This window comes from Cryptomeria japonica, chromosome 5 (genome assembly GCF_030272615.1).
Source record: "Cryptomeria japonica chromosome 5, Sugi_1.0, whole genome shotgun sequence".
Lineage (NCBI taxonomy): Eukaryota > Viridiplantae > Streptophyta > Pinopsida > Cupressales > Cupressaceae > Cryptomeria > Cryptomeria japonica.
This window is the reverse complement of record NC_081409.1, coordinates 217847650-217875417: the sequence shown is the minus strand read 5'-3', so window position 1 is coordinate 217875417 and position 27768 is coordinate 217847650. Positions and strand designations below refer to the sequence as shown.

General features: G+C 37.9%; 1 protein-coding gene across 1 annotated transcript in view; it reads right to left on the bottom strand.

Annotated features, from left to right (window-relative positions):
• Positions 1–27768, bottom strand: part of LOC131064401 (alpha-mannosidase) — a 178293-nt gene that overhangs the window by 127830 nt on the left and 22695 nt on the right. Inside the window, exons 10-15 of the mRNA XM_057998534.2 lie at positions 14003–14103; positions 13809–13902; positions 13538–13705; positions 13334–13417; positions 4850–4915; positions 4627–4683 (exon numbers count right to left, since the gene is read on the bottom strand). Of these exons, the coding sequence (XP_057854517.2) occupies positions 4627–4683; positions 4850–4915; positions 13334–13417; positions 13538–13705; positions 13809–13902; positions 14003–14103 (570 nt within the window). The remainder of the gene's footprint in view (positions 1–4626; positions 4684–4849; positions 4916–13333; positions 13418–13537; positions 13706–13808; positions 13903–14002; positions 14104–27768) is intronic.

Here is a 27768-nt window from a genome sequence, read left to right as displayed (position 1 = left end):
GGATACCAAGCAATTCAAGTGGCCGAATTGTTCTTTCGTGAGGTATTCCACTTACATGGTCTACCGCAAAACATAGTAAGTGACAGGGATAGCCGTTTTATGAGTACCTTTTGGATGGAGTTATTTCGGTTGGCAGGAACCGAGTTGTCGCCCAGCACGAGCTACCATCTGCAAACAGACGGACGGACCGAGATTGTGAACAAATGGTTGGAGGATTATCTCAAGAACTACGTCTCAACACAACAAAAGGCTTGGGTTCGCTGGCTACATTTGGGTGAACATTGTTGCAACACCAGCTATCACATGTTGATAGGCATGCCACCCTTCAAAGCATTGTATGGTTATGAACCTTCTTCATTCGTTGATCTGGCATTGGGAGATAGTCATGCACCGAGGGCCAAAGATTGGCTTCAGGAGAGTTTGGACATCCTAACATCTCTCAAAGATAACCTGCAAAGGGCTCAGAACTAGCAAAAGATGTATGCCGACCGGCACCGGATTGAGCGAAATTTTGAGGTGGGCGATCTGGTATACCTCCGACTTCAACCGTACAGACAATCCTCCTTAAAGACAAGTGGTAAGGAGAAGTTGAAGCCGTGTTTCTATGGACCCCACAGGGTGGTTCAGAGGGTGGGCGAAGTTGCCTACGAGTTGGAGCTTCCTGAGGGGAGTCGGATTCACAATGTTTTTCACGTGTCATGTCTCAAGAAGGTCGTCGGGCAGCGTGTCACGGTGTCCAAGGATCTACCACCCATCGATGAAGAAGGAACCCCGATTACTATCTCCTTGATAAAGAAAAACATCCATGGCTCAAAGCTAGAAGCCTAAAGGTATCCCATTACTCAGTTCAACAAGATGACAAGATCTCCATATTCCTCTTTGAAGTCGAACCTAACAAGCCTCTTTGGTAATTTGGAATGATTCTTTCTTGGTTTCAACATCCATGTATTGTTGATGATCTCGACACAAGAATAAAGTCCGCTATTGTTATCCTCCAAGCTTCCTCCTTCGTCTTGTAGATTGTGGAATTGTATCTTGGAATATTGGAATCCTCCGGATTGGACTCATCTATCAAATAAGCCAACACTCTACCATCAGGAACCATCACTTATCTTTCTTTGGGATCATAATGCCTTAGACACTCCACCACCAACTTGACACATTGTATTGTAGGGGGGAAACTAGCAGGTTGCAATATCTTATTCCTCACCATCCTCTTAACCATCTTGAATAGACTGTACCCATGCATTTGTTCTTTGAATTCCTCCATGTCGACGTGGCCAAGGTTGGTGTCTCCAATCCGGCTCTAGCACCTGATATTTACCTAAAGATACAACACCTTAAGTTACAAATAAAAGTATGAAAAACCGATTTCAAAATATTTCAAGTAAAATGCAAGAAATAGTTATGATAATAGCATGGAAATTTTAACAAATTTTTGCACAAGTAGGAGGGTTTTCTCATAATAGTTGTCAATTAAATTCATAAAATCCTCCACCTCCTTATCTAAAATCTGGAAATGTATGGAAATCTGATTTGAATTCTGATTTTGATAGGTATCTTGCTCCAAATATGCAGTTGAGTGAGCCTCAATTCTCTTTTACTCTTCTCAAATGCACACCTATTCCTCTCTTCAATATTTGAATTGCACTTGAAGTTGATGATGCTGGTTTGGAATCTGATTAATATGCTGATGAAATCTGCTCCAAATGAAGGTGTTTCACTTCTTTTATGTACCCTTAGGTCTGGTCCAAAACTCACACCTCCAACCTAATTTATACTGATGAAGAATCGCTTCAACCTGCTGTAAAACTTCGCTCCAAGTCTCATGTAATTTGCAGCCCTAGGTATGCTCAAATTCACTTTCAAATCTGCTCTAATTATGCCCTTACAATGAAGTGAATTGTTTTGAATGAATGAGAAAATTTAGTATTCTTGAGTCCTCATATATATGTACTCAAAATCAAGATGTTTCACCTTGCAATTAGGCCGGCCTAGGTAAAAATGTTTGCATGGACAAACGAACATTGTGAAGAATTTTCCAAGGAAATCCACAAACTTGCTAAGGAAATTAATTTTGAATGTGGATCCATGTTTGAGATGTGGATTTGCATTTTAATTTTCGAATTCCCTATTTAGACTTAGGATTGCATTTTTAGATTTAGAATTCTACACTTCACCTTAGGATTTCAAACAAACTTTGTGAATTTCCACATTTCAACAAGGAATTAATTTTGCATTTTAGGAATTCCTTACTCTAAACAAGGATTTCCTTTGAAAATTACAACTTTGTCAAAGATTTTCACAAAAAAATTTGATTTCCCTCTCCTATCAAAGTCAAAAAATCCAACCTTACAAGGAATTTTCTTTAGCAATTTTGACAACATTTTGCACTTTTGACAACTTTTCAACCACATTTTGCATTCCTCACAATCTCACCCTCAATTTAGAATCCTATAGCTCACTCAAGGATTTTGGACTAGGACTTGGTGACTTGATCACATCCTCAAGGACAAATTCGCAACTACTGCCAAAGACACTAAACCCTAGCAAATGACTAGACTACAAATCCAAAAAGAGGGGGTCCCCATTTGCAATGGGACGATGTGTAAAAAGGTCACAATAGGACTCTTCAAAAAAAAATTATTATTTTTATTTAATTTCAACAACTCCTAGGAATCCCTAAGTTTGCACTCCATATGGTATAGCTAAGGAATAGAACACAACTCCACAAAATTTATTATTTGTTTACAAATCTCCCATAAATTTTACCTTAAGCACTCTGAAAAAAAAGAATAGATTTGAAAAATATATTTCTTTGTTTCTGCACAACTCCAAAACTGTAAACTTCAAACGAAAAGCAGAACCTAGAATACTATCTCTATTTTCACCAAATACTTCACAAATATCATAACCAAATCAAATGACACAAATGTTCAAAACAATAGTCAACTCTGTAAGGATCCACTTGATCAGCTAGGTGGATTTTCATCCACAAAACTGATGAGCAAAAGGGTTTCTGTTCTTTGGTTGAAGAATGAACCTAGTTCAATCTCCCAAATAATAAAGGGTTTAATAAAATATTTTGAATCCACTTCTTCCCTCTGAATTTCTTTTTATAAGCACCTTTTGAAACAAAAATATATTTTTATTTATGTCATTGTGTTTTCCCTCCAAAAAAGTGACTTTAAACTCTTTTTAAATAATTAAATGTAAGTTGTATTTCTACTTTTACTTTTCAAAAACTTAACATTTAACAATTTAATTATTTGATTATTTTCCACACATCTAGCCAAAGTTACCAAAAATATTAAAATGGACCAAACCAAGAAATGTGGAGAGCTCGCAAAAAGTCAAAATTGGATATGGAAAGTACCATTGGACTCAACTTGAATTCCTAAACTCACCGGAACAAGCAAAATTCCTATTGGATAAAGTGCACATTCTCCAATAATGTTGGAATAGACCAAAAAGGGACACTATAGTCCTCCCTTCCTAAAAGTGCTTGTCCTCAAGGAATGCCAACTCAAACCTCCAACTCATTCCGATTGAACACTTTGCAAGTTCTAGGGTCCCAAATCAATCTAGAAGGTTTGTGAATCCTCTTGTTTAATATGCTATGTTGCATCACACCTAGAATTAAAACCTATTTCACTCTACTTGCTAAAAAAAGGACATAAATCAGCATGGTGTAAGCTGGAAACAATTTATGACAGGCACAAATTCCTGTTTTTTCACCCAAATCAGAATTGTGTTGGCTGGAGTATCCATTCTCTTCAGCTGATAACATTTACTGACATTCTCCCATAATTCCATGACCTCAAAGGTATTGAGCTTGTTGTTGTTCAAGTCTGAAATCATCAGCTTGAAATCTGATTTTATCAAAATTAGCAGTCTTCAAATATTATATAATATATCAAATGTATTTGAAATTTTGTACATTTTTTTAAAAATTGTATACATAAATATATATACAGGCCATACCCATACATACCATACCTAAGAAAGAAAATTGTTGTCTTTCTTCAAAAGTGTTTAACAATCTTGTATCATTAGAAAACAAGGAATAAGAAATGGTGTAGGTTTTCTCTTCAAGACGTATATGCCTTCCAATTTCTTGACAAAGTCATTTTTGGGTATTGCCCATTCTACAAAATAGCTTCTGTTTAAACTTTATATGCTTATCAGTAATATAAGGGAAGTTGTCTCTCCACTCTTTAACAGGTTACAGAACAGCTTGACAAATGGCATTATATTTCATATTTAAAAAAATGGTCATAAGTTCTTAAACAACCAGTAATTGACAGAAGCAATGAAAAAAAAAAATCTTGTTAATGACATTAATTTATTCTTGATATTGGTAACTGAGGCTGGTTTGGATCAAAAATGTCTGGAATATGGTCTACAGTACAAGCTAAACCTGAAAATATAAGACTCTTGTAATGTGTAAAATCCACAATGAAAGGAGTAGAAATACTAGTAAAATTGTGAAAAAAACTTCGAAACTGAGAATAACAAACCACAATGTTAATGTTATTTAGAAGTAGGATTGACTCATAAAATCCTAGAAAGGGAAATTGTACATAAATACAAAAACTGAATTCTTAAGTTAGAAGAAAAACATACCGGCACTTTGATGATTTGTTCTCGCTTCCAACCAAGAGGGTTGTATATCAGCACGACCTAAAACAAAGATCATTGGGAATCACTTATAAATAATAGAAATAAAATATTATTTTTTATTGTCCACAGCATATATTCCTAGAGTAATCAATTTTGATCCCAAAGAGTAATCTTGAACCAGGAAATTAAATTCACCCTGCAACAAAAAGAGAAAGGGTTAGCTTACCAGGATCTTGCCCAGTGGAAGGTCTGTCTGTGTTGGTGGGCATATACTGATGTTTAGGCTTCCACACTGTAATATATAGGCTAAAAGTCATTTATAGAATATGAAACCTCTCTCCACCTCCAAAACAAATAATTGTGATGGTTTTATCATGTATGATTCGATTCGAATGATTGATATATATATATATATATATATATAGAGAGAGAGAGAGAGAGAGATGCAAAAATCCAGCTACATATGCTTAGATTTGGGAAATGCATGTAATATTTGGTGGAATCTAATTACACAACAGCTACAAACATCAAACAAATGATGCAATTCGCAACAAAGCAAGTTATTTCAAAATTGAGAAAATAAATAATCAAATCAAATCAACAAACAAATTAATGGATGAAGTACATATAAATTGGCCTCCTGGATGCATGACTCAAGGAGATGGCATGTTCAGTTTAACTACCAGTCACTGGATCAATTAACTCAGTCTAACTATGAAGTCAAGAGTTGAAATGCCAATCAATGGATCAATTCACTCAACCTGACTAAGATAGAGGTGCATTTAACTAAATAGAGGTGGCACCTAACTACAATCAAGGATTGATGGGGTAGTAATGACACTTGTGTAACTCAATTCAAGGTGTACACTTGTCATTATTAGCTTAGGTAAGAATAATTAAATTTTTTATTTATTATAAGTAAACTTATTAAATAGATGTAATTTCACACTTACGATAGAAGAATATCCAAAGTGAATAAAATATTACACCAACAATACATATCCAGATATTAAAGTATCATATTGAAGTTGAAAAAATAATAGAAAGTTAGTAAATAACAGTTTGCGACAAATTTAAAAAAATTTGATTACAAAGAAATCATCACTTTTAAAAATACTGTCAACACTTTGGCCTCATCCACATAAATTAAGCATGAATATTTTGAAAATACTAGTAAGGATGGTTGATGATATACAGTAATCTGATTTTTTAATTTATGCATCTTTTATGAGTTCAACTATGTACAATGGAACAAGGATATCTGTGCAATTTGTATCTCAAATACTATAGTTGAAGATGTGAATCCATGAATGTTTGACAAAGTCAATGAACTCCCAAAACCTTTTAAAGAGTTAGATACAACATAATATACACCAAGAATTGGTTATAACCACGATTTGATAGGTCTCCCTCTGACATCTTTTCAGTAACTCTTTTGTAGAAGGCTTGACAAAGGCCTTATAATATGCAATGAAATAAGATTCTACATGGAAGTATCTGCAAGCATTGGAAATACAACAGGGAATCTTAAAATTAATTTTAAGGAAATGTATTATTAGAAGTTTATAGATAGTGGTGAACCTTTGAATTTTGAAATTAGTATTTCTTTGTTAAGGGCTTTTAATTTTGTTGGTGTTCAATATTTTTTAAGTATAAAATTGTTGAGTTTGTAAATAAATTAAGGAAAAATAACAATAATAAACTAATACAAGAGAAGAAACAGTAACAAAATATTAAATATAGTGGAAAGAACACAACAGCATGCTCGTTATATAGCAAGATTATTTACCTTGTGGGAAAAAAACCTGCAAAAATGTTGAAGCACTATTTTTCTGAGTTACAAAACAATAATCATGCTGGAAGAGCTTAAGATAGATACAATGCTTAGCAGAAAAAAGTAATAACTAACTCCAAATTGAGTCCTAAGTGTGCCTATGTAGCCTACAACCATCTCCACATGGGAGAGAATCTAAGGCTCACTAAAAGCAGAAAGTAAATGCTTAGGAGCTGAGTCAACCTGCTTTGTGCCCATAGGTCCTAAAGTGTTTCCATGTTTCACTGGATAGCTGAGTGGATAACTCAGTAAGGGTGCATATCTGTCTGATAACAAGTACAAGCTATGTGCTCTATGATCGCAAGAGTTATATACAACTCAGGCATTATTATTGAAGAGATTAAGCTTTCTTCCACAATGCTGTAGTCAAAAGATAATGAAAAGAAAGATGTGATCACTAAGCCCGAAGACAAAGAAGGTTGTGTTGGCACCTCAAATTTTGTGTCTTGTCCCTTTTTATTTTGTGCTCCAGGATGTTGTCCACCTTGCCCTTCCATAATGTTTAGTTGTTTACGACCAATCAGAGAGATCTTTTATGGCCCCACCAACTTTACAGTCAGCTTCCATTCAACGATTTCCTATTGCATCTCGAAGTCTCTCTCTCTATTCCGAGGGTTTTGAAGTGCTGAATTTCCATTGACGCACATCTACTCTTTCAACCACCAAATTTCAATCCTCGAGCATTGCAGATGGGATTCAAATGTTCTTGACAAGACTCCCTAAGATGAAGATGGTGCCCATACTACCTTCAATATTTACAGACATCAATCCATTATAAACATTTTCCAAAGTGTTGATTATGCAGACAATTTCATCCTATAAAGCACCCAATCTTCAAAATTATCAATACCAAACATGATGAACCTACAAAGGCATCCAATCATGCCTCTTTTGATCACCCAAATTTGATTCATGGCAATAGAGATTAGTGTTTATTGATATTTTTGTGCCCTAATTACTTTTGGTGACCAATAGTTGGATAACATAAGGAAAAAGCCTCATTTTTATCTATCAAAACAAGAATGGATAGAAGGTAACGAAGGAGAGAAAAGTTGCAGAGCTAGTGAATAACAAAGTAACCCATAGGAAGCCTTAGGGTTTTGATTTCCAATTCTGTGTTTAAACTTTACATAGTATGCCAAAGATTCATTTTCAATTCTTGTACTTATTCCTTACACATCATTTTATAACTAGTTTTTTAAGTACTATATGTATTTGCACCACCCCTTTGCCACCCTTGCTCTGTCGTGCCCCCATACCCAAACTTAGGCCCTTCATCCTTCCGTCCCTGAAACCTGTCCTCTCGTTTCCCCATCAAGAAACTCCATGGAACTATGCTTCTAACTCTGCATCTCCACCTTGTCCAATTTTGTCTTAATGATAGTAAAGGCACACCTTATATTTTTCTTTACTCTCATGAACTAGGTACAGCTGATTATAAATCAACTAAATTTAAATGATTTATCATATTCATTTTGAATCAATTTTTATGACTTCTTCAGCCACAAAGAGAATTCATTTTCGGAATCAATTAGTATTTTTTTCCCTCAGCCACTTGCACAACAAAAGTGCAATGTCTATAGAGTTACTTGAACTTAGGAGATTTCTGTATCTTTTCTGCATTCTGATGGGGAGTATTTCCACGTAGGTATGAACTATTTAATACAAATTCATATTTTTCAAATTTGAACATACTTTCTATCCCATTGGAAAGAAAAAAGTAAGCTCAAGTTGAGGAAAACATAGCACAATCAATTTTGATGATATTAGGAAGGGGATTCTAGATATTAGGTAAAGGTACTTGGATTTTTATTTTTTTAAAGTGACAAAAACTGCATTCAAACATCTCTTCATAGGGAAATGACTTCTGCATTTTTCAACTTTAAGTCTGTCTCCTGTTATAGTTCAAGCACCTTCAAATGTTAGTGCTCCAAAATCCCATACCTCTTGTAAGGGAATAAGGAATTTCATTTTGTTCTTTAGAATGACTTTGGAGCTAAATTTATATAAAAAGAAGATACCAATTTTTTTCTGAATAAGTTGCATTCTGATATTTGTTGTCAGATGTCTCCTCTAAATGCAATTATACTTCACAAGTAGTTTGTGGACTAGATTTGAGAATCAAGCGAATTCCCTTTCCTTCTTTATCCTCAAATTTTTTCTTTACACTATGAATTGTTTTTTGAAATGGTTCGCTAGTTCGGATCATATTTTAATAGTTCGGATCATATTTTAATGTTGCCTTGTGGCAATTAAAATATTATCTTATTGTAATAAGGTTAAGCGATTTATGTCTATAGGGCTGGGCCCAAATGTAACGTGTGGTTAAGCAATTCATGTCTAATAGGGCTAGGCCCAAAAGGAAACGTGTCACAACTTGCAAGTTATGTAGGCCCCAAATTGGGCGCCAAAAGTGCCAATTGAAAAATGTAAAATAAAGGGAATTGGTTAAAGCCGACTTGGAAGACTTGAACATGAATCTTGTATATAAACAAGATTCATTCTACACAATGCATAATCTTCATTTTTAAGCACTGCTAGCCTTATGTCAATCATCCTTCCAAGAGCAGCGAACTATCTTCCTGAGGCAGTGATTCAGTCCTAGGAACCAGCGAACTATCTTCTTGAGGCAGCAATTCATTCCTAGGAACCAGCGAACTATCTTCTTGAGGCAGCGATTCATTCCTAGGAACCAGCGAACTATCTTCTTGAGGCAGCGATTCATTCCTAGGAACAGCGAATTGTCTCAGTGGCAGCGAATCACATTCACAGGCAGCGAATTCACTCCTATGCTCTGCAAATGATCTGCATGACAGCAAATAGCAAATCTTGATATTGCGGATAAGTCTATCAAGCTATTCCTTGTGCCCTAGTTTAGAATCTTCATTCTATTGTTATTATTTATATGTTGCTTCAAGTGTTGAACCAAAGTTGTATACTGATATTGTCTAATATAAACTGAGATCTTGTTGCTGGGTTTTTTTCACCTCCAAGAGGGAGGTTTTCCGAGGGTACTTGTGTCTTGTGTTGTGTGCTTTAATTATTATTTCTGCTTATTCTCAGTCTGTTTATAATTTAAGTAACTAGATTAACATCTGATTGCCTAAAACCAACATGGTATTAGAGCCAAGTTCGAATTAGGGGTAATCAGATTGATTATAGTTGCTCCTCCTCCTTCCATTTTTGCTCTTATTACTTCATTTGAAATCTTCAACTATCTCAGGGTTGAAGATAGATTGGATGGTGCATCCAACTTCACATCATGGAGATTCTGAATCATGCTTGCATTAAATGGAGGTGATCTTGCAGACTTTGTGGAGAGATCTTCCATTGAACTTGAGGCAGAAGAGGAAAAGACTTCATGGAGGAAGAAAGATTTTCAAGCTCAGAGAATGCTGGTTGACTCTGTGAAGGATCATATTGTACCTATCATCTCCAAGCTGAAGACTGCCAGCGAAATGTTCAAGACATTGGAAGAGATGTACGAAATCAACAACACCAGTCGTGCCCTAGCTTTGAAGCAGCAGCTTCATCACATCAAGATGATGAAAGGTGAATCCGTCATAGCATACTTCATGAGGATTTCTGATTTGAGAGATCAGCTCTCATCCATTGGGAAGGTTGTTGATGACAGTGACTTGACCATGCTTGCCCTCAATGGTCTTTCAGCATGTTGGGAGTCTTACATTCAAGGAATCAATGCAAGACCAGATCTTCCAATGTTCGATCGTTTGAGAGAAGATTGCATACAAGAAGAGTCACGATTGATAGCAAGAGGAATTGAGCATGATCATTATGATGTAGACAATCAAGCCCTTGCTTCACATATGGTTAAAAGCAAAGGAAGGAAGTGGGATAAAGACAGAGATTCAGATCCTACCCCTAAATCAAAAAAGGAGGAAGGAATTATCTCACATCCAATGCTTTAAGTGTGACAAGTATGGTCATTTTGCTCGGGATTGCAAATTCAGGTCCACTCCTCTTGCTTCCTCTGCAAAAATTGGCATAGGGACATCTCAGGAGGAGCAAAGGTCAAATGAAGACTTCCTTTTCTAAAAGGAGGAAATGTTAGAGGGAGCTTGACATCTTTAGCTTCAAAGGGAGCTTGTCAAGCTCAGAGGGAGCCAGTTTCTTTCAGCTTCAGAGGAAGCCTCATCTTTTGTGTAATAGTTTTTTGTTCCACACTCTGCGAGTAGGTATGGTGGGCATCATTGAAGAAATTCCACCCACTGTGAGTAGGCATGGTGGTCCCACCCTCTGCGAGTAGGTATGGTGGGTATCATGGAAGAAATTCCACCCTCTGCGAGTAGGCATGGTGGTCCCACCCTCTGCGAGTAGGTATGGTGGGTATCATGGAAGAAATTCCATGATGAGTTCATTCACCCTCTGGGAGTAGCTATGGTGAACATATTATGTGTTTCATCCATGGGAGTAGCCACTTTGTGTTGTCCCCAATGTAATTAATTAATAAATTTAATTACTTTATTGTAAGGCTCCAAATTTAATAACAATCTTTCGGGCCCTTTTTATTTAATTAGATTAGACGAGTCTTGGTTGGTCATGTCGGCACGTTTGTAACCCTTCAGGAAGTTTCCTGGAGCCCATATATATGGCCGAGTTAGTCTTTGTCATAGGCATGCGAATTTTGATATTTTTCTCTCTTGTGCGAATTCCTGTTGGAGTTCTGGTATCCGCCATTTCGAAGGTGAAAGACCCTTCCTATTTGGTATTTGCAGTTTCGATGAGATTCACTCCTCACCCTATTCTGTTCTGTGTTCTTGTTTCGGATCTGGCAAATCTTGAATCTCATCATTGTTACTTCTCCACTCGCGTATTTGTTAATCTAATTTACATGCATAAAGGATTCCTAATATTCAGAATTTTACGCTTGCGGGAGACTAAACCCTTCACAGGTTGAAGTCCACCATACCCCCCCTTCACCGTACAGTTACACTCCCTCCTCACCACCGTACGGCCTGCTTCCCACACAACCGTACGACCCAGTCTCACACTATCGTACGACCTATCTTGGGCACCATCGTACGGCCTGTCTTGGCATCACCGTACGGCCCTCTCTTGACAACTGTACACCCAGTCTCACATCCACCGTACGGCCTTGCTCCAACACCACCATACGCCTTTGCCTCCTCCGCCAATACGGTCAGGGAACATTACACACTTTGAGATTTGATTATTCATAGGATCCTCTCTAGCTAAGAGTGAGTGTTGAAATGGTTAGCTAGTTCGGATCATATTTTAATGTTGCCTTGTGGCAATTAAAATATTATCTTATTGTAATAAGGTTAAGCGATTTATGTCTATAGGGCTGGGCCCAAATGTAACGTGTGGTTAAGCAATTCATGTCTAATAGGGTTGGGCCCAAAAGGAAACGTGTCGCAACTTGCAAGTAATGTAGGCCCCAAATTGGGCACCAAAAGTGCAAATTGAAATATGTAAAATAAAGGGAATTGGTTAAAGCCGACTTGGAAGACTTGAACATGAATCTTGTATATAAACAAGATTCATTCTGCACAATGCATAATCTTCATTTTTAAGCACTGCTAGCCTTATGTCAATCATCCTTCCAAGAGCAGCGAAATATCTTCTTGAGGCAGTGATTCAGTCCTAGGAACCAAAGAACTATCTTCTTGAGGCAGTGATTCATTCATAGGAACCAGCGAACTATCTTCTTGAGGTAGTGATTCATTCATAGGAACCAGCGAACTATCTTCTTGAGGCAGCGATTCATTCCTAGGAACAGCGATTGTCTCAGTGGCAGCGAATCACATTCACAGTCAGAGAATTCAATCCTATGCTCTGCAAATGATCCGCATGACAGCAAATAGAAAATCTTGATATTGCAGATAAGTCTATCAAGCTATTCCTTGTGCCCTAGTTTGGAATCTTCATTCTGTTGTTCTTATTTATATGTTGCTTCAAGTGTTGAAGCAAAGTTGTATATTGATATTGTCTAATATAAACTGAGATCTTGTTGCTGGGTTTTTTTCACCTCCAAGAGGGAGGTTTTCCTAGGGTACTTTTGTCTTGTGTTGTGTGCTTTTATTATTATTTCTGCTTATTCTCAGTCTGTTTATAATTTAAGTAACTAGATTAACATCTGATTGCCTAAAACCAACATTGTTGAATGACTATTGTGTAGTATGTAGCTTGTAGTTCCTAAAAATGAATTGTTCCTACATACACATCATCTTTTCTTTGTTTGGAACTTAAGAATTTGGAGAAACAATGTATGCGGGATTTTTATCTTGTATTGTTTGAATCCCAAAATACAGTTGGGAACTTATCTAATCATGCTTTGCTTTATATTCAGATACCATAAGAGAATAATTACATGGTAGTTTTCAAAATCAGAATCATTGGGGACTAAGTGATCGCCAACTTTTTTCTGTCAAATTTACTTATTTTACAATGTTAGTCAAATTTGGAATTTGAAAATGATCAACTGCATCTCTAGCTATATCTGATAGCTCCAAAAATCCAAAACACCAATGCATATAATCGGAAAACATGAACCAAACTCTGACATTGTAGAATGTATAAGGCATTTCACATTCAAACATTTAACAGGAAACATGAACGATTGAAATGTAAATAATGAATGTCAATGATAAAAAGATACTCAAATGTTATGCTAATAGCTTGTTGCTTTCTTTCATTAGAAGAGCTTCAAAAAAACATGGAAGTATATTGGATTGAATGTAAATAATACAAAGGTACTATAAAATTATGCTAATAGCCAATTTGCTTCCTTTGATAAGAAAAGATGCAAATGACATAAAAATAGCATGGAGGGAAGTAGACAGTGTCACTACCAAGTAATTCAAATTGAAAAATGATAGTAGGTGATCATTTTACCTGTTCAAACCTTGATATATTTGGACAACCAGAAGTTTCTGAGCTTGTCAAGCAAGAGAGAGCTAAACTCACTACCTCTTCTGCCTGGAATGTTACAATTTTTAGTGAATCTTACTTAAGCATAAGATTCAATGTTTGAAATGAATGAAAGAACCTGACATAAATACTTGTATACAATGATTAGTGGCTTTGCATAGGCCAAACCTGAGAAGCTCCAATTGCAAGACGTTTAGCATAATCGTTTGCAGTGTGTTGCTTTTCAGTGCCACTAACTGCATCATGATGTTGTGCGATTCCCAAAGCATCACCTAAAAGATCTGTATTTGAGCTCCCACTTTTCCTGCCAACTAAGAATTCAAGCTGTCGTGCTGCCTGCTCATGCATACCATGCCCTGATTATTATGATTCCTACATTATGTACCATAAAAATTCATTCAGATAAACAGACAGACATTTGATGCTTTAAGACACTTACTAGATAATAACCACTTAAGTAGCGAACATATCCCTTGAGACCTGGCCTGCTTGTGAAATATCCTGTCCAATAAGCATTTTCACTATCTGCATACCTGTATATTTCCATTAATTTATACCCACTGAGGTAGAGAGAGCGCAGAAATCACTAGAAACAAATCAAATGCTTTCTTTAACACAATTGATTCCACTCACGGGAAGTAATCATCAACTTTTAGGGGCCATGCTTCATTTGCAGCATTCTTTGCATCAGTGTAAATTGATGGAGTTGAATAAAATGCATTAACTCGTCCGTCCTATGAACTTTCAAATTTTGTTAGGAAGAATCAATTAGACTTTTACAAAACTCAGTACAGTACAACAATATTCATAATATTTTTGATATGGTGAGACAAGATCTAATGCCTTAAATTTATTACATGGCAACTATAAAAAGCTACCATGATGGTTATGCTGGCTATCATTCTAATTATTGAATGGTATAATTGAAAGCTGAATTTGATAGGCTATAAACTCCATAGTGGTAATTTTATTCAAGAATAATTTGAAATTCAGAAATTCCAAGTAATATTTTGTGACTCTGCTCAGAATTCTGATTCCCATATTATTGCCATTAGTGTAATTTAAAGATGTGTCCCAACAAATTGAAAAATCATAGTCTAGCTTGGCAATGGACCCTCAAAAACATGCTGAAACTACCTAGAAGTAGCAAGCTATTGAGCAAAATATGTCATTGATCTAAAAGATTTCAGAAATGCATAATAAAGACAAAATCATTATACTTCAATTAATTATGTTCTTGGGGCTACAATTTCATTTTTATTGCTTTAGAGTGTAATAAATATAGTTATGTTTATTATTATGTAAAGTAGAGGCCACTCTTGCAAGTATTTTGTTCTTTAGTTAATCTGATAATTTTCATTTAAGAAATCTTTTACACTATAATCACTACATTGTGCTCATTCATGGAGTCAGTTCAACTTATGTGCAAGAATATCTAATGCTTTTCAATGATAACTAATTGTTGTGCGTTGCACACGCTCTCTGTCACAGACAGGGTCCCCCTTCCTCTTTTTTGGTCTTTTCGCCTTCGCCCTGTTGAGTTCCACGTAGAGTGTCTCGCGTCTCTTTGGGCGCGCCCGTATTCAATCCATGAGTGGTGATGTTATGAACGGAGGAGCCTGTGAATCCGTATGATCAGTTGAGCCTTCGGGCATGAGATTCCAAAAGATCGTTTAAGCTTGTAAAATTGCCTGAGATAGGCATAGAATGATAGAAACTAGCCAAATCAGCCAAGTAAGAGATAAACGTCTGAAGGTCGCATGAAGACCCAAAACGCCGATTTTCGTCAAAGGATATGGGAGAGATAAAAGGATGCAAATGTCAAAGTTTCGAAACCTCCCAAGATCATGAAATTCGCACTAAAGGGGAGAAACTGCATGAGTTTTTTTTAGTTTGCAGAATGGGCAAAAATCCCAAAATTTGCCAGCATTGGACAATATACAAGTAGTGAAAATTGGCAAAATGGCTTCAAGTGCCGAAATTGGCAAAATGGCTCCAAACGCCGAAGTTTTCAGAGTGAGTCCAATCGCTGAAAATTGCAATGAGGGTAAGGCGTAAAAGTACAAGGGTTTTCAAAACATTCATAATCCCCGAAAATTGCCAGAAAGGGATAAGTGACAAAATTTAAAGTTTGCGAAATACCTCCGAACCCCGAAATTTGCATGAGGGAGGAGTGTTAAAGGTAAAAGTTTCCAAAGACCCCCATAAACCCTGAAATTCACACTTTTAGGTGAAAACGGTAAAGTTAGAAAGTTTGCAAAAACTCTTCAATCGCCGAAGTTGGCAAAATGGCCCAAATCGCCGAAGTTTGAAAACACACTCAAAACGCCAAAAATCGCGATTTGGAGGGCAAGTGTAAAAAGTTAAAAGTTGGCAAAGTGCCCCAAAATGCCAAAATTGGCAAAACGCCCCTAAAGCCCGAAAAACACATACAAACGGGTAAGTAAAAGGTTTTTTTTTAAAGTTTGCAAATGGTTCAAAAACCCCGAAAAGCGTATTATAGAGAGAAGTGCGTGAAAGTTAAAACTTGCAAAACTCTCCAATTCACCGAAAATCGCAATATAAGGTGAAAGTGTGAAAGTTGAAAGTTTGAAAAGTACATCAAAGCACCAAAGTTCGCATTTAGAGGATGAAGTGCGAAAAGTATAAAAGGGTTTTCAAAACACTCCAAACGCCGAAGTTCGGCAACTAACAGAGCAAATATAAATGTTGTAAGTTTAAAAACCATCCTCAAGTCCCGAAGTTAGGCAAAACTACAATGTATCGTGGGCTTGCAAACTTGCGAAATCCCCCCCCCTAATCGCCGAAGTTTGATCTGAGGCAAAATCACAATGTTTGAAATTTTAAAAAAACTCCCTCATTCTCTGAATTTTGCACCATAGGGAAATCGCGGAAGTTTTAGTGTTTGCGTAAACCTTCCAAATCCCGATTTTCACTGCGAAAGGGTAAATTGCGAAGTGTTTGTAAAGGAGTTTTCGAAGTGCTCTTTTCTACCAAAGTTCACGTGAGAGGAGAATCGTGATTTGTTTACAAACCTTGCAAGGCTCTTCAAAACCCCGAAATAGCTCGCCATAGGGCAAAATCATGAAGTTCAAAGTTTTTCAAACCCCCCCTTCATTCGCTGAAGTTCGCATAGGATTAAAATCACAAAGTTAGAATTTGGAAAAATGCCCAAGGTAAAATCATGCTGAAGTAAATCATCGAAAAATCCAACCAAGGTAAGTTGCTAAAACCTAAGTCTTCAAACTGCATTTCTCTCTCCAACTTTTAGGCGTGAAAAATTGAACTAGGGAGTTAACCGTTAAAATTCAAATTGCAGAACTCTCCCATTCAAATTTGCAAGTTGTGCGGATTCATGCCATTCATTTTGGCCAGCTAAGTGTGTTTCGCCTCTCTTGAAATCGTTCGAAATATATGCAAAATCGGATAGATGTATGTGCAAAATGAATTAAATCGTCTAAGTCTTAAAATCACATCTCTTCCCATTTTTAAGACGTCAGGCAACGCGATTGAAATCCGAGTCTATTCCTAGGACTCAGCTAGAAAACGCATTTTCAGACTTAGGAAAATTTTAAAGCATCGTCCATTTTTTTAAATTGATCCTAAAATGCCTAAGTATAAATTCGCAATCGAAAAGCTTCGTAAATATTCATGTTCAAATTAATTAAGCTTTTTAGCTAAAAGTGTCATGCTATTCTTTAAGTTCGGTTTTCGAATCAATCTTTGTATGTTGGCGTATCCCTTTATCTAACTCGCTTTCTTCCCTTTATATCGCCTTGTAATCCGCGTCCAGCTGTGCAGGGTAAATGCCTAAATCGGTGGTAGAATCATCAAAGACACCTGCTGCAGCCGAGACATCACGAGCGTCCAAATCAGATATCCCTCGCAGAGTCGAAAAGATGAAGTATTAGTATCAGAGAGGGGGACTGAGGGAATCAAAAGTTCAAAGTGTGTGGGAAAATGTCAGTGATACTGACCTGGGCCATATTGATATTCAAGATTTCAGAAACTGAGTTTTCTCCCCTAATGCCTATGGCAGGCCTAGGCGGATGATGGAAAGTGGCATTGCCCAGGCAGCAGGATTTCCCCCAACAGTGCAAAACTATGAGCTAGTAGTAGAGGCTGCCCGACATTACCAAACAAACTCCAGATTGGTGCTCCTCGAGAACATGGTCCTCGCTAAGTTCACTCTTGAAACCATTGGCGATGCATTTGACATTCCCTTCCCGAACAACCGCATAGCAACAACTGCGGATGAAGCATAGGCGGCGTATGAAATAAACCCTGCCAAATGCAGAACACTGATAAATGAGGAGTGGTATAAGGAGAGAGGACCTCCAAGCGTCGGGATTGGGAAAAAGACCCCTAGAAGCAACTTTCACAACGAGCATGGGGACATGGTCACATTGCTCAGCAGGATTATGGGACTTCCCCAATCCAATTACTTTGAGGAATGGATGTTTTACTTCACGGAACAGGTCTTCGCTGCGAAATCCAAGTTCAATTGGGCAAAGACCATAAGCGATAACATTCACACCCAATTGATCGAACTTGAGGCAAAGAAGTACTTCACTATGACCTCCTATTTGGTCTATATGTTCGCCAAAAACCAGCCACTGCCGGGTTTAATCATGAAAGGTGAAATTGGGAATGGGCCTGATCAGGTGAAGGTATACGATTGTTATCCACAGCTACACTATCATGACATAGCTCAAAGGGAAAAGAACAACCCTGCCTATGCAGTTGGTCAGTATGAGCGCGTCAATGACGCCTTCACAATGCGCCTGGTCAAGCTAATGCAGGGAGGACTACACATAAGGCTCTTCGAGCAAACTACTATTCTGGTACAGAGGTATGGGGCCTTGTTCATCCAGTTCCCAAGGTTCTCCTAAATCCGGATAGCTGGCTTTGAGGGCACTCCTTTCCGATTTCCACGATACCCAACCGACAAGATAGTTCTTCTAGAAGTCGCAAGGCAGTCGCGTCCAACGAGCAGTTTACTCAAAGATAAGAAGTTGTCAGGATTCACCTTCCCTATGGTCATAGGCAACCTCGATGTCCATCTCAAGAGTCTGGCCCATGTCAAGGAATCCCTTGCAGAACTAGCCTCCTATGGCCTATAGGAACATTTCCCGAGGAAATGTTTCGATCACGACAATCTGGCAAAGAGAGCCTATGGCAGGCGATACAGAGCAAAAGAATCAGTTGAAGATTATTGGAAGAACTGCTCTGATGACTATGAGGTCCGACGGCGCGAATATTCGAGGCTGAGTGTGCAGCAAATGCGACTCTATGAATACCATCGGGTCCCAAATCAACTAACAGATTCAGGAAATTGCCTACAGGTCCAAGATTTTGAGGCGGTAAGACATCTTTTGCCAGGCATCGATTGGTCACAAGATCCAATCACTGATTTTGAGGCGGTTATGGCAGCCCCAGGAAGATATACTGACCAGTGGCTGCACCAGCAAATTGAGCAACTGATTCATGAGGGGATCCAGTTCACCTACCACTTGATGGGTAACCCTGATTCTTAGTCCTCCGAAGATGAAGGAACATCCAGTGCACCAAAGGAAGAGGTTGAAAACCCTGAAAAAGGAAGAAGGCTAAGGCCAGCAGAGGAACTCGAACATCCAAAAGAACAAGAAGGGAAAAGATCCCTATTAGGAGACTAGAGGTCACTTCATCATCGAAAGACCCCAGTTCGTCTGATGATGTAGTTGAACTAGATTATATACCTGCTCTGCCTTCCCAAAGTGATATTGATGCATTTGGAGCCGATGATCCTCCTGCACCTGACGTGCTGGATGCCGAGCTAAGGGCCATTGAATCAGCCGAACCTGATAATCAAGTTGAGGAAGGAGAGATTTCGTCTACTCAGGGGATTGAATTGCATGAACCCACCCAGCAGAGCCGCCATGAATTGCAGATGCATAATACTACCAAGGATGACTCCACTGTTGAAGGAGAGCAAAGGACAGATGTGACCTGTGAACTTGAAAAGACTGAGGAACAACCATCGCATGAAAATACTAGGCAGTTGTTCAATGAAGTGGGAGAGAATTCGGCTGCAAGCAAGGAACTTGACACTTCCTCCACTCCTATGGCCGAGCAGCTGCAAATATGCGATGAGCCGGCTGAAATCATTAAAGAACAGAGTGCCAATTTAACCATAGCATCAGCCCAGACTGTACCTCAAGAATGGTTAATTGCTCGAGCTCAGCGCAAGGCCGCCACCAAGCCGCCCATCGATTTGGAGGGCATCTTCTCACGCATAGACCAAGCGAAGGCCAAAGGGAAGAAAAAGCCCAGGGCATATTCCAGGATAACCCATGATGAGCAAAGGAACCATACCCTTCATATCGCCACCCCGCCTGTCGACAAGCCAGTAGATCAGATTACACTAGCTGATTTTTGCATCATGACTGTCCCCATCGGACGAGCCACTAAGGAGAAGGAAAGGAATTCAAAGACTCTGTGCAAAACATGCTTCGACAACTCGAAGAGACAACAACTGAAAAGAACATGTATCGAGTTCATGTTGAGCAGGCCGAAGGATACATTGATCAACTCCTGAGACCATTGCATAATGCTTCTAAATCCCACATTCCCCCAACAGCATTGGCACAAAGGACCACGATAGAGTTTGAAGGGGTACGGGATACTACAAAGGCTGTCAAGGAATGGATGCAAGGCCTTAAGGAAAGAGGAGAACAGATTATTGAAGAGGTAAAAGAAATGGCCCACCATCGAGAGACCATTTTGGTCAAGCTGCTCGAAGTAAAACGGGAATGCCTCAAAATCCATGAGGTAGCTGCTACAACCCTGCCTCTTGTAAAAGCCCTTTTCTGGACCCAAGTGCAGATCCCTACACTGTCCGCCATCCTGGACCCCTGGCCCCCATGATATCAATGTTTTTAAAGAATGGTACTGGATTATCACTACGAGGAATGAGACAAGGGAGATCATTGTCAAGGAGCAAGATGCATGCGATGGAATTCTGAACAACATGCAAGAGCTTGGCAAGACAATCCTCCGATCAATGGTTTTGGGGTGGAAGAATGATCTGTCTGATGACGTGATGCCACCAGACTGGGAGAAAAGATTGAGAACAGACAAGATCGCCTACTCGGCAGAAGACCTTGGTTTTGCCGGTCAACTGCATTCAGATATATTGTGTTTTGAGCATAATCGGTCCAGCTGGTAGGATGGTTTGAGGCACGTAGACAGTTATCTGGAGGGCATGCAGTATAAAATTCGTCATCCTCCTATGCCTCCTTTCAGTTTGTTGTTTTAGTTGTGCATCAGGTTCCAGGAATATGTTCGCGAAGAGCGCGCAGCAGGTCGAGACCTTTGGAAGGAGCATTTGCATGGCGAGGATTAATTTTTGGAAAAAGAATCTACAAATGGAAAAGAAAAAGTGCTTTTTCTTTTAAATTTTGAAAGTGCACTTTTGGCCAAAGGGTCATGTTTGACTTCCAAGTCAACCATAAATTTAAAACTTTGTGTATGTGCAGTTTTTGAATTATCTTGGTGAAAGATCCCTGATGGATACCCTTGCTGATCTGCTGTAGTTTTTAAATTAATAAACTATATTTTTCTGTGTTTCCTTTGATGCTTTTAGAGAATAGACAGAAGTTGCAGAAGGTTTGTTTATTTTTGTGTTTTTGATAGTTTTTCAGCAAGTAATAATTGAAGAACAAGTACATGAAAAGAGTACTGGAAATAAATGTTCATACACAGCCAAATCAGAATCGTACCAAGCAGATTTCTGATTTATTTAAATCAAATAATTGTCCAGACAGTGATTCCAAACAATTCCAGGAAGATTACAACAAGCAATGAGTCCAACCTGAATGAAGAGTGAATACTGAAATCAAGAAGGAAGCTGTGGCAAACATCCAAAGCTCTTACATAGCTCCACGTGGGAAGAGAAATGGCTGCAAAGTACAACCGTACGGCTGTTAGGTGATGCCAAGCTGGAAACCCCAATCCCCACGCTGAACCCTAACTCTGTTCACTGAATCCTCCAAAAAAGATGTCGTACCAACTCTAAGGCACTGAAAACTGAATGCAAGAACCAAATAACCACTGTGTTGGGGGTTTCGTCCCAGACAGGCAAGACCCTGGGGTTTTCATCCCAGATGCTAAATCACTCTCCAGAGCAAATTCTCCAAATCAAAGATGAAATGTGTAAAAGATAATGAACAATTTGGTCTTCATCTCCTTGTATCTCCTTTCCTTTCCAAGCCAAACCCTAAAAGGGAGTAAAGTTGGTGCATTATGAAAAGAGTGTTATTTTCTAATTATGGCGTCAACTATAGGAAAAAAACACTAAATTGCAAATAAATAGCTTCAGGCATCCAAAAAGACTCCGGAAGGTGAGAATCATGTAGCAAAGTTCAAGACCTTTCCAACGAGCTATAACACATAGGCATATCAACCCAGATGAAGCCAGAAATGGCTTATTACTCCAAAATGACTAAATACATAGCCTTATTTTAATTTATTTAATCGCAAACTTAAGAAATATTTAAATATATTAAAATATCTCCAAATATCCAATAATAGCCCAAAATGACCAAACAATCATGAATATAACTTTGTCACCTATCTGTGACCGATGCCAAAAAAGTTAAACTAACTGGCAGTCCCATCCCTAAAATCTAGGGATGCTCCTAGAAACTAGGAAACACACCCAAACTTCCTGAAACTGAAACCATGACATGGTCCCGTGGAACCTCCAATATGGGAACTGCCACAACCTCCTAAAAAATAGGGAATCTCCCTAAAATCAAGGAACTGCTCCAAATGGCCCTCAAACTGCCTATAAAGCCAAAATCCAGTCACTATATGCACTGAATGAGTCCCAATCAACCTCTGCTAGCCTACGAGACTCCAATGATAGGCCAACTCCTCTGTCTCTAATGTCCACTCTAGAAAGGGGACATGACACTTGGATAAGTTTGAATTACCTTTTAGGTAGTTATTACTCCCTTTGGGGTAGTTGCTGATATTTGCCCTCCATTTATGGGCGTGGGTACCTTTTGTAGGGATGAATCTGGGCCACTTGATTAGATTAGATTTTGGCCATTCATCTACTTTTGCGTTTTGACCCTTCAGCCCGAGAATCACTAAATCTCGCAAAAGTATGAACTAGGCCGAAATAGAAAAACATAAGGTAATATCGCGCAATATAATGGTGTAACCCGAAAACGTCATTTAAGTGAAAATCGCAAAAAATGAGTTTTCAACCCAAAATGAAGGCAATTTGGAAAATCTCGCAAATCTTCCAATAAGGCCGAAATTCGCTAAAGCTCACGAAAGAGCTAACAGGCCAAAGTTCATATAAACTCTCAAATAAACTTCTTTCAGGTCAAAATCATCCAAGGAGAAAGATCATGCAAATCATTTAAACACCTGAGGTCTGGTATTGAAAACAAAATCACCCAAACCCTCGTCATTTGTTTATTTTTATCAGCCGAAATTCATAGAGGAGTTCAAGTTCACAAAATCATTCAAGAAGCCAAAATCGCGAAATAAACTTCTTTCAAGCCAAAATCATCAAAGGAGAAAGATTGTGCAATACATATGATTTGAGCCGAAAATGATTAACTATCTCTTTTGATCGCGAGTTTGTAAAAGGAGCCGAGTATTTCTTCAAGGGCTGAGTCTACCTTCCTTTCCTCAACGCCAAGTTTGATTATCTGCAGTTCAAGCCTCTTTAGTTCACTGCCAGGTAAGTCAAAGTTTGCCCCTTCACATGGTTAAGGTTTTGCAAAATGATCATAGTTCTTTTACCCAGGGTTAACTTACGAAGTGCATTGTGGAAATCTTAAGTTTAATCCCGTGAAACATCAATGATTTGTCAAATTCGGTCTCCAGCCGACAATTTGGGACTTAGGCAAATTTTGGGATTTTGCTCTAATTTGAATGCTCAAAGCAAGCAAGTATGAAAACTAAATAATTTTAGAAAGCAAAAAACATTTGCGATTTTCAATCATTGGCAACAAATGGAATGATAAAATTTTAAACTTGCTCAAAATCAATAATAGCCAACTGTCAAAATCGTCTCTCCAGCCGAAAATGTAAAACTTAGAGAGATTCTAGAAGTTTCGAGCTCAAACTGAAAACTTAAAATGTTGAGTCGCGCGATCCAATAACACTGGCAACTTTCATCGTCAGCATCATAACTAACAGTATCTTGAAATTCGTTCAAACCAGCAGTTAACCAAACCAACTTGATTTCAGCTTCAAATTGCATTTAGCTTCCAAGCGATCAGATTAAAAATTGCTTAAATGTTGCATTTTAGCAATATTTTCAAATTTTGATTATCTCGTTGATCGTCAATTTTGGTACTAACGCCGTCTTCTGGCACTGCTAACCCCTATTTTTCGCATCAAGGCCTGCCTCATAATCCATGTCTGGTTGTGCAGGATAAATGCCTAAATCAGCGACAGAGTCCTCAAAGGCACCTGACGCTACTGGAACATCCCAGATTTCCAAAGCTGACATTCCCCGCAAGGTCGAAAAAATGAGATATAGTACCAAGGAGGAAGAGTTAGGGAGTCAAAGGTCCAGAGTGTGGGAAAACATAGGAGATACGGACCTAGGACATATTGATATTCAGGATTTCAGGAACAGAGTGTACTCTCCTGACGCCTATGGCAAGCCTACACGGATGATGGAGAGTGGTATTGCTCAAGCAGCTAGTTTCCTTTGGCCATGCAGAATTATGAATTAGTAGTTGAGGCTGCTAAACATTATCAGCCGGAAACCAAATTAGTGGTATTGAAGGGGATTGTACTAGCTGACTTCACGCCTGAAGCTCTTGGGGAAGCATTTGATATCTCGTTTCGTGATGATCCCATTGCCACAACTATCGATGAGGCTCAAGTTATTTATGACATGAATCCTGCTAAGTGCAAAACATTGATAAACGAAGAATGGTTCAGTGAGAGAAGACCACCAAGCACTAGAATCAATAAAAAGACCCCCATAAGCGATTTTCATAATGAATATGGTGATACGGTTACTATGCTCAGCCAGGTCATGGGACTTCCTCAATGGAATCTCTTCGAGGAATGGATGTTCTACTTCACTGAGCAAGTCTTCGTTGGGAAGTCTAAGTTTGATTGGGCTCAGATCATCAATGACAATATTCATACACAGTTGGTTGAGCTTGAAGAAAAAAAGTACTTTTCCATGACTTCCTACTTGGTCTGCATGTTTGCTCAACACCAGCCATTGACGGGATTAATTAAGAAGGGTGAGATTGGGAATAGGTCGAATCAAGTGAAGGTATACGACTGCTACCCTCAGTTGCATTACTATGACATTTCCCAAAGAGAAAATAATAACATCGCATACACAATTGGTCATACGAGCGTGTGAATGACGCTTTTACAATGCGCATGTTTAGATTAATGCAAGGAGGATTGCATATAAGGTTGTCAAAGCAGGCTACCACCCTAAACCGGAAATACGGTGCATGGTTCATCCAGTTTCCCAGATTCACCTGTTGTCCTCATTTTTGTTTTCAAAAATGAAGGATCATTACATAAAAAATTTGTCAAAAAATGAAAATTTTACTCTATGGCATGCTTCCCGAGGCAGAATTTCCCCTAATCCTTGGACTGGCTTAATCCTTAGTCCATCCTTGAACCACGTTTCAAATTTCATCACATTCTAGGTTCCTCATTTTTGTTTTCAAAAATGAAGGATCATTACATAAAAAATTTGTCAAAAAATGAAAATTTTACTCTATGGCATGCTTCCCGAGGCAGAATTTCCCCTAATCCTTGGACTGGCTTAATCCTTAGTCCATCCTTGAACCACGTTTCAAATTTCATCACATTCTAGGTTTGTTTGCTATGTCTTTCCTTCAATTTCGGGTTTTTTCTCCCTGACTGTAGGTGGGAAATTTTCCTTGAATTGCAAGTTTTAATGATTTTTATTGTTTTAGCCTTTGTAGGGAAATTTTTGGCTAATTACAAGTGCACTTTATTGAAAAAAGAACTTGTAGCTTACTTTTTATTTCCCCCTTGATGTTTTTTGGCTTTTTAAGTCATAATAGGGATTTTTTTGGATAAGTTACAAGTTAATTTTAAATTGTATATTTAAAAGTCACTTGTAATTATTTTGTAAAACCCCTATTTTAATGTCTTTTGCTTGTAATGGGGATTTTATTCCCCTATTACATGTGTTGAGTTATTGAAACTTGTTGTAGGGATTTTATTTCCCCTTTACAAGTTATTTATAAGTTAATTTTAAATTGTATATTTAAAAGTCACTTGTAATTCTTTTGTAAAACCCCTATTTTAATGTCTTTTGCTTGTAATGGGGATTTTATTCCCCTATTACATGTGTTGAGTTATTAAAATGTGTTGTAGGGATTTTATTTTCCCTTTACAAGTTATTTATAACTTGCATATCTCTTTCTAAAACCCGATTTTGCTTAGAAATGGAATAAAGTGACAATTTTAAACTTGCTATTGTGCCCAAAAAACCTGATTTTCTCCATAAAGTGTAAATTGAGGAATTTTAAACTTGCAATTGGATTTCTAAAACCCAATTTTGCCTTGTTGAGAGAAAAGTAACATTTTAAACTTGTAATATGGGAATTAAAACCCGATTTTCACTATTACATGTAAAATGAAACTTGTTGTTCTTTCCCAAAAACCCGACCAACAATATTGGAGGATTTTGTTGACAATTTCCACCAGTTTTTGTGGAGAAATCTTAGGAGGGAGGAAGGCGTTTTGGATTCCTTGCTATTTTCATGCATTTTCCAACTCTCTTCATGCCATTTGTAAGACATTATCGCTGGTTTTATGGTGTTTTAACAGCAAAAACGTTTTTGAAAATTGCCATGATTTTCTTATTCAAGTGGCATGAATCTTGTCTTTCCTAAATCGTTTTGGCTTGTCTTGCCTAGGCGTGGAGGTTGGGTGCTTTACTTGACTGATTCTTCATGCTTTTAATGGGCATTTTGATACATATGGCATTTTTTCAAAAACGTGGCTAGGGTTTGAATCTTCTTTTTTTTTCTATAAGAGATTCTTTCTCTTCATGATCGTTGTTAGTTTTGTTTTGCTCTTTCCTAAAATCGGTTTTTATGAGAGATTTTCCCTTTTGTTCCAAGTTTCCAAAGCAATTTGTGAATTGCATTGATCTTCCTCATTTTCCCTCTTTACTTGTATTCGAGATTTTAAATCCCAATTACAAGTAGGATGAAAATAATTGATCTTCCCTTATGGTTGTAATATTTTAACCATCTTTTGTTGAAATTCCAAGTTTCAAAGATGAAAAATACCCATTCTTTCAAAATCGGGTTTTTAGAACCGGATTATAAGTAAAAGTTCTTCCCATTTTTCATATGATCAAAATGGAAAAGTTCTTCAAAAATCCATTCATAACCATCCACACTTGTTGTTTTTGGTCATAAGCTTCATTTCCCTCATATCAAGATCCCTATTTACACCATTTTATCCACTCATTTCACACCTTCATTCATTTTCCCCATTTAAAGTCTTCTTGCGGTCAGCCATCCAGAACCCGAAATTGGTCCAAAATGCACTAAAAAAACACTTGAAAATGAGTTTTAAAGGTCCAATTACAAGTGCAAACTTGTGATTACCCATTACACATATGAAGTTGCATGTTTGTTCTCCACAATTGCAAGTTAATGCTCTTGTTTTCCCCACACATATAATGCAGCTTCCAAAACCCAAAATTCACCCGTGAGCCCATTTTGCATCAGTTTATCCCTTCCCTTGTCAATCCAGTTTGCACACATGATCTACCAAATCAATGGATTAAGGCATGGGCCTTATTTTGCAAGCAGATTTCAAGAATGGAAGATGATACAAAGAAGAGATACAACAACAATTCATGTTTGAGAGCATAGAATGCTTTCAAGACAAAGATGGTCATGACATGAAAAGAGGAAGGCAACCCTTTCCCTCCTGAAAAGATAGTACTACCCCAAGCAAGAAGACAAGGATGCAAGTTCCCGTTCCGGTTCAAGATGTCTTTACCAATCCAGAATACTTCAAGTTCTAGCATCCTGAAGCGACATGAAGATCATCACAGACAAAGGATGATGCAGTTAGAGTCACGTCTTTAGACACATGGAATAGTTTTAGTTATGCATTTGAAATTTTGTTTTGACAAGTTACATGTAAGAAAATAATTTTGTAATTGCAAGTTATCTCATTACTTGCACTTTTGTAATTACATTTAAAGCAACTACAAGTTGTGTTCAATTAGGATTGTAGTTGGAATAAGTCATAGTTAGTTATTGAATAAGTCTTGGTGGTTGAGAGAATTTTTCAAGTTAGTTGGGATTCTCCCACCTTTTTCTCATGACTCCTCTCTTATACATACTTGAGGGGTT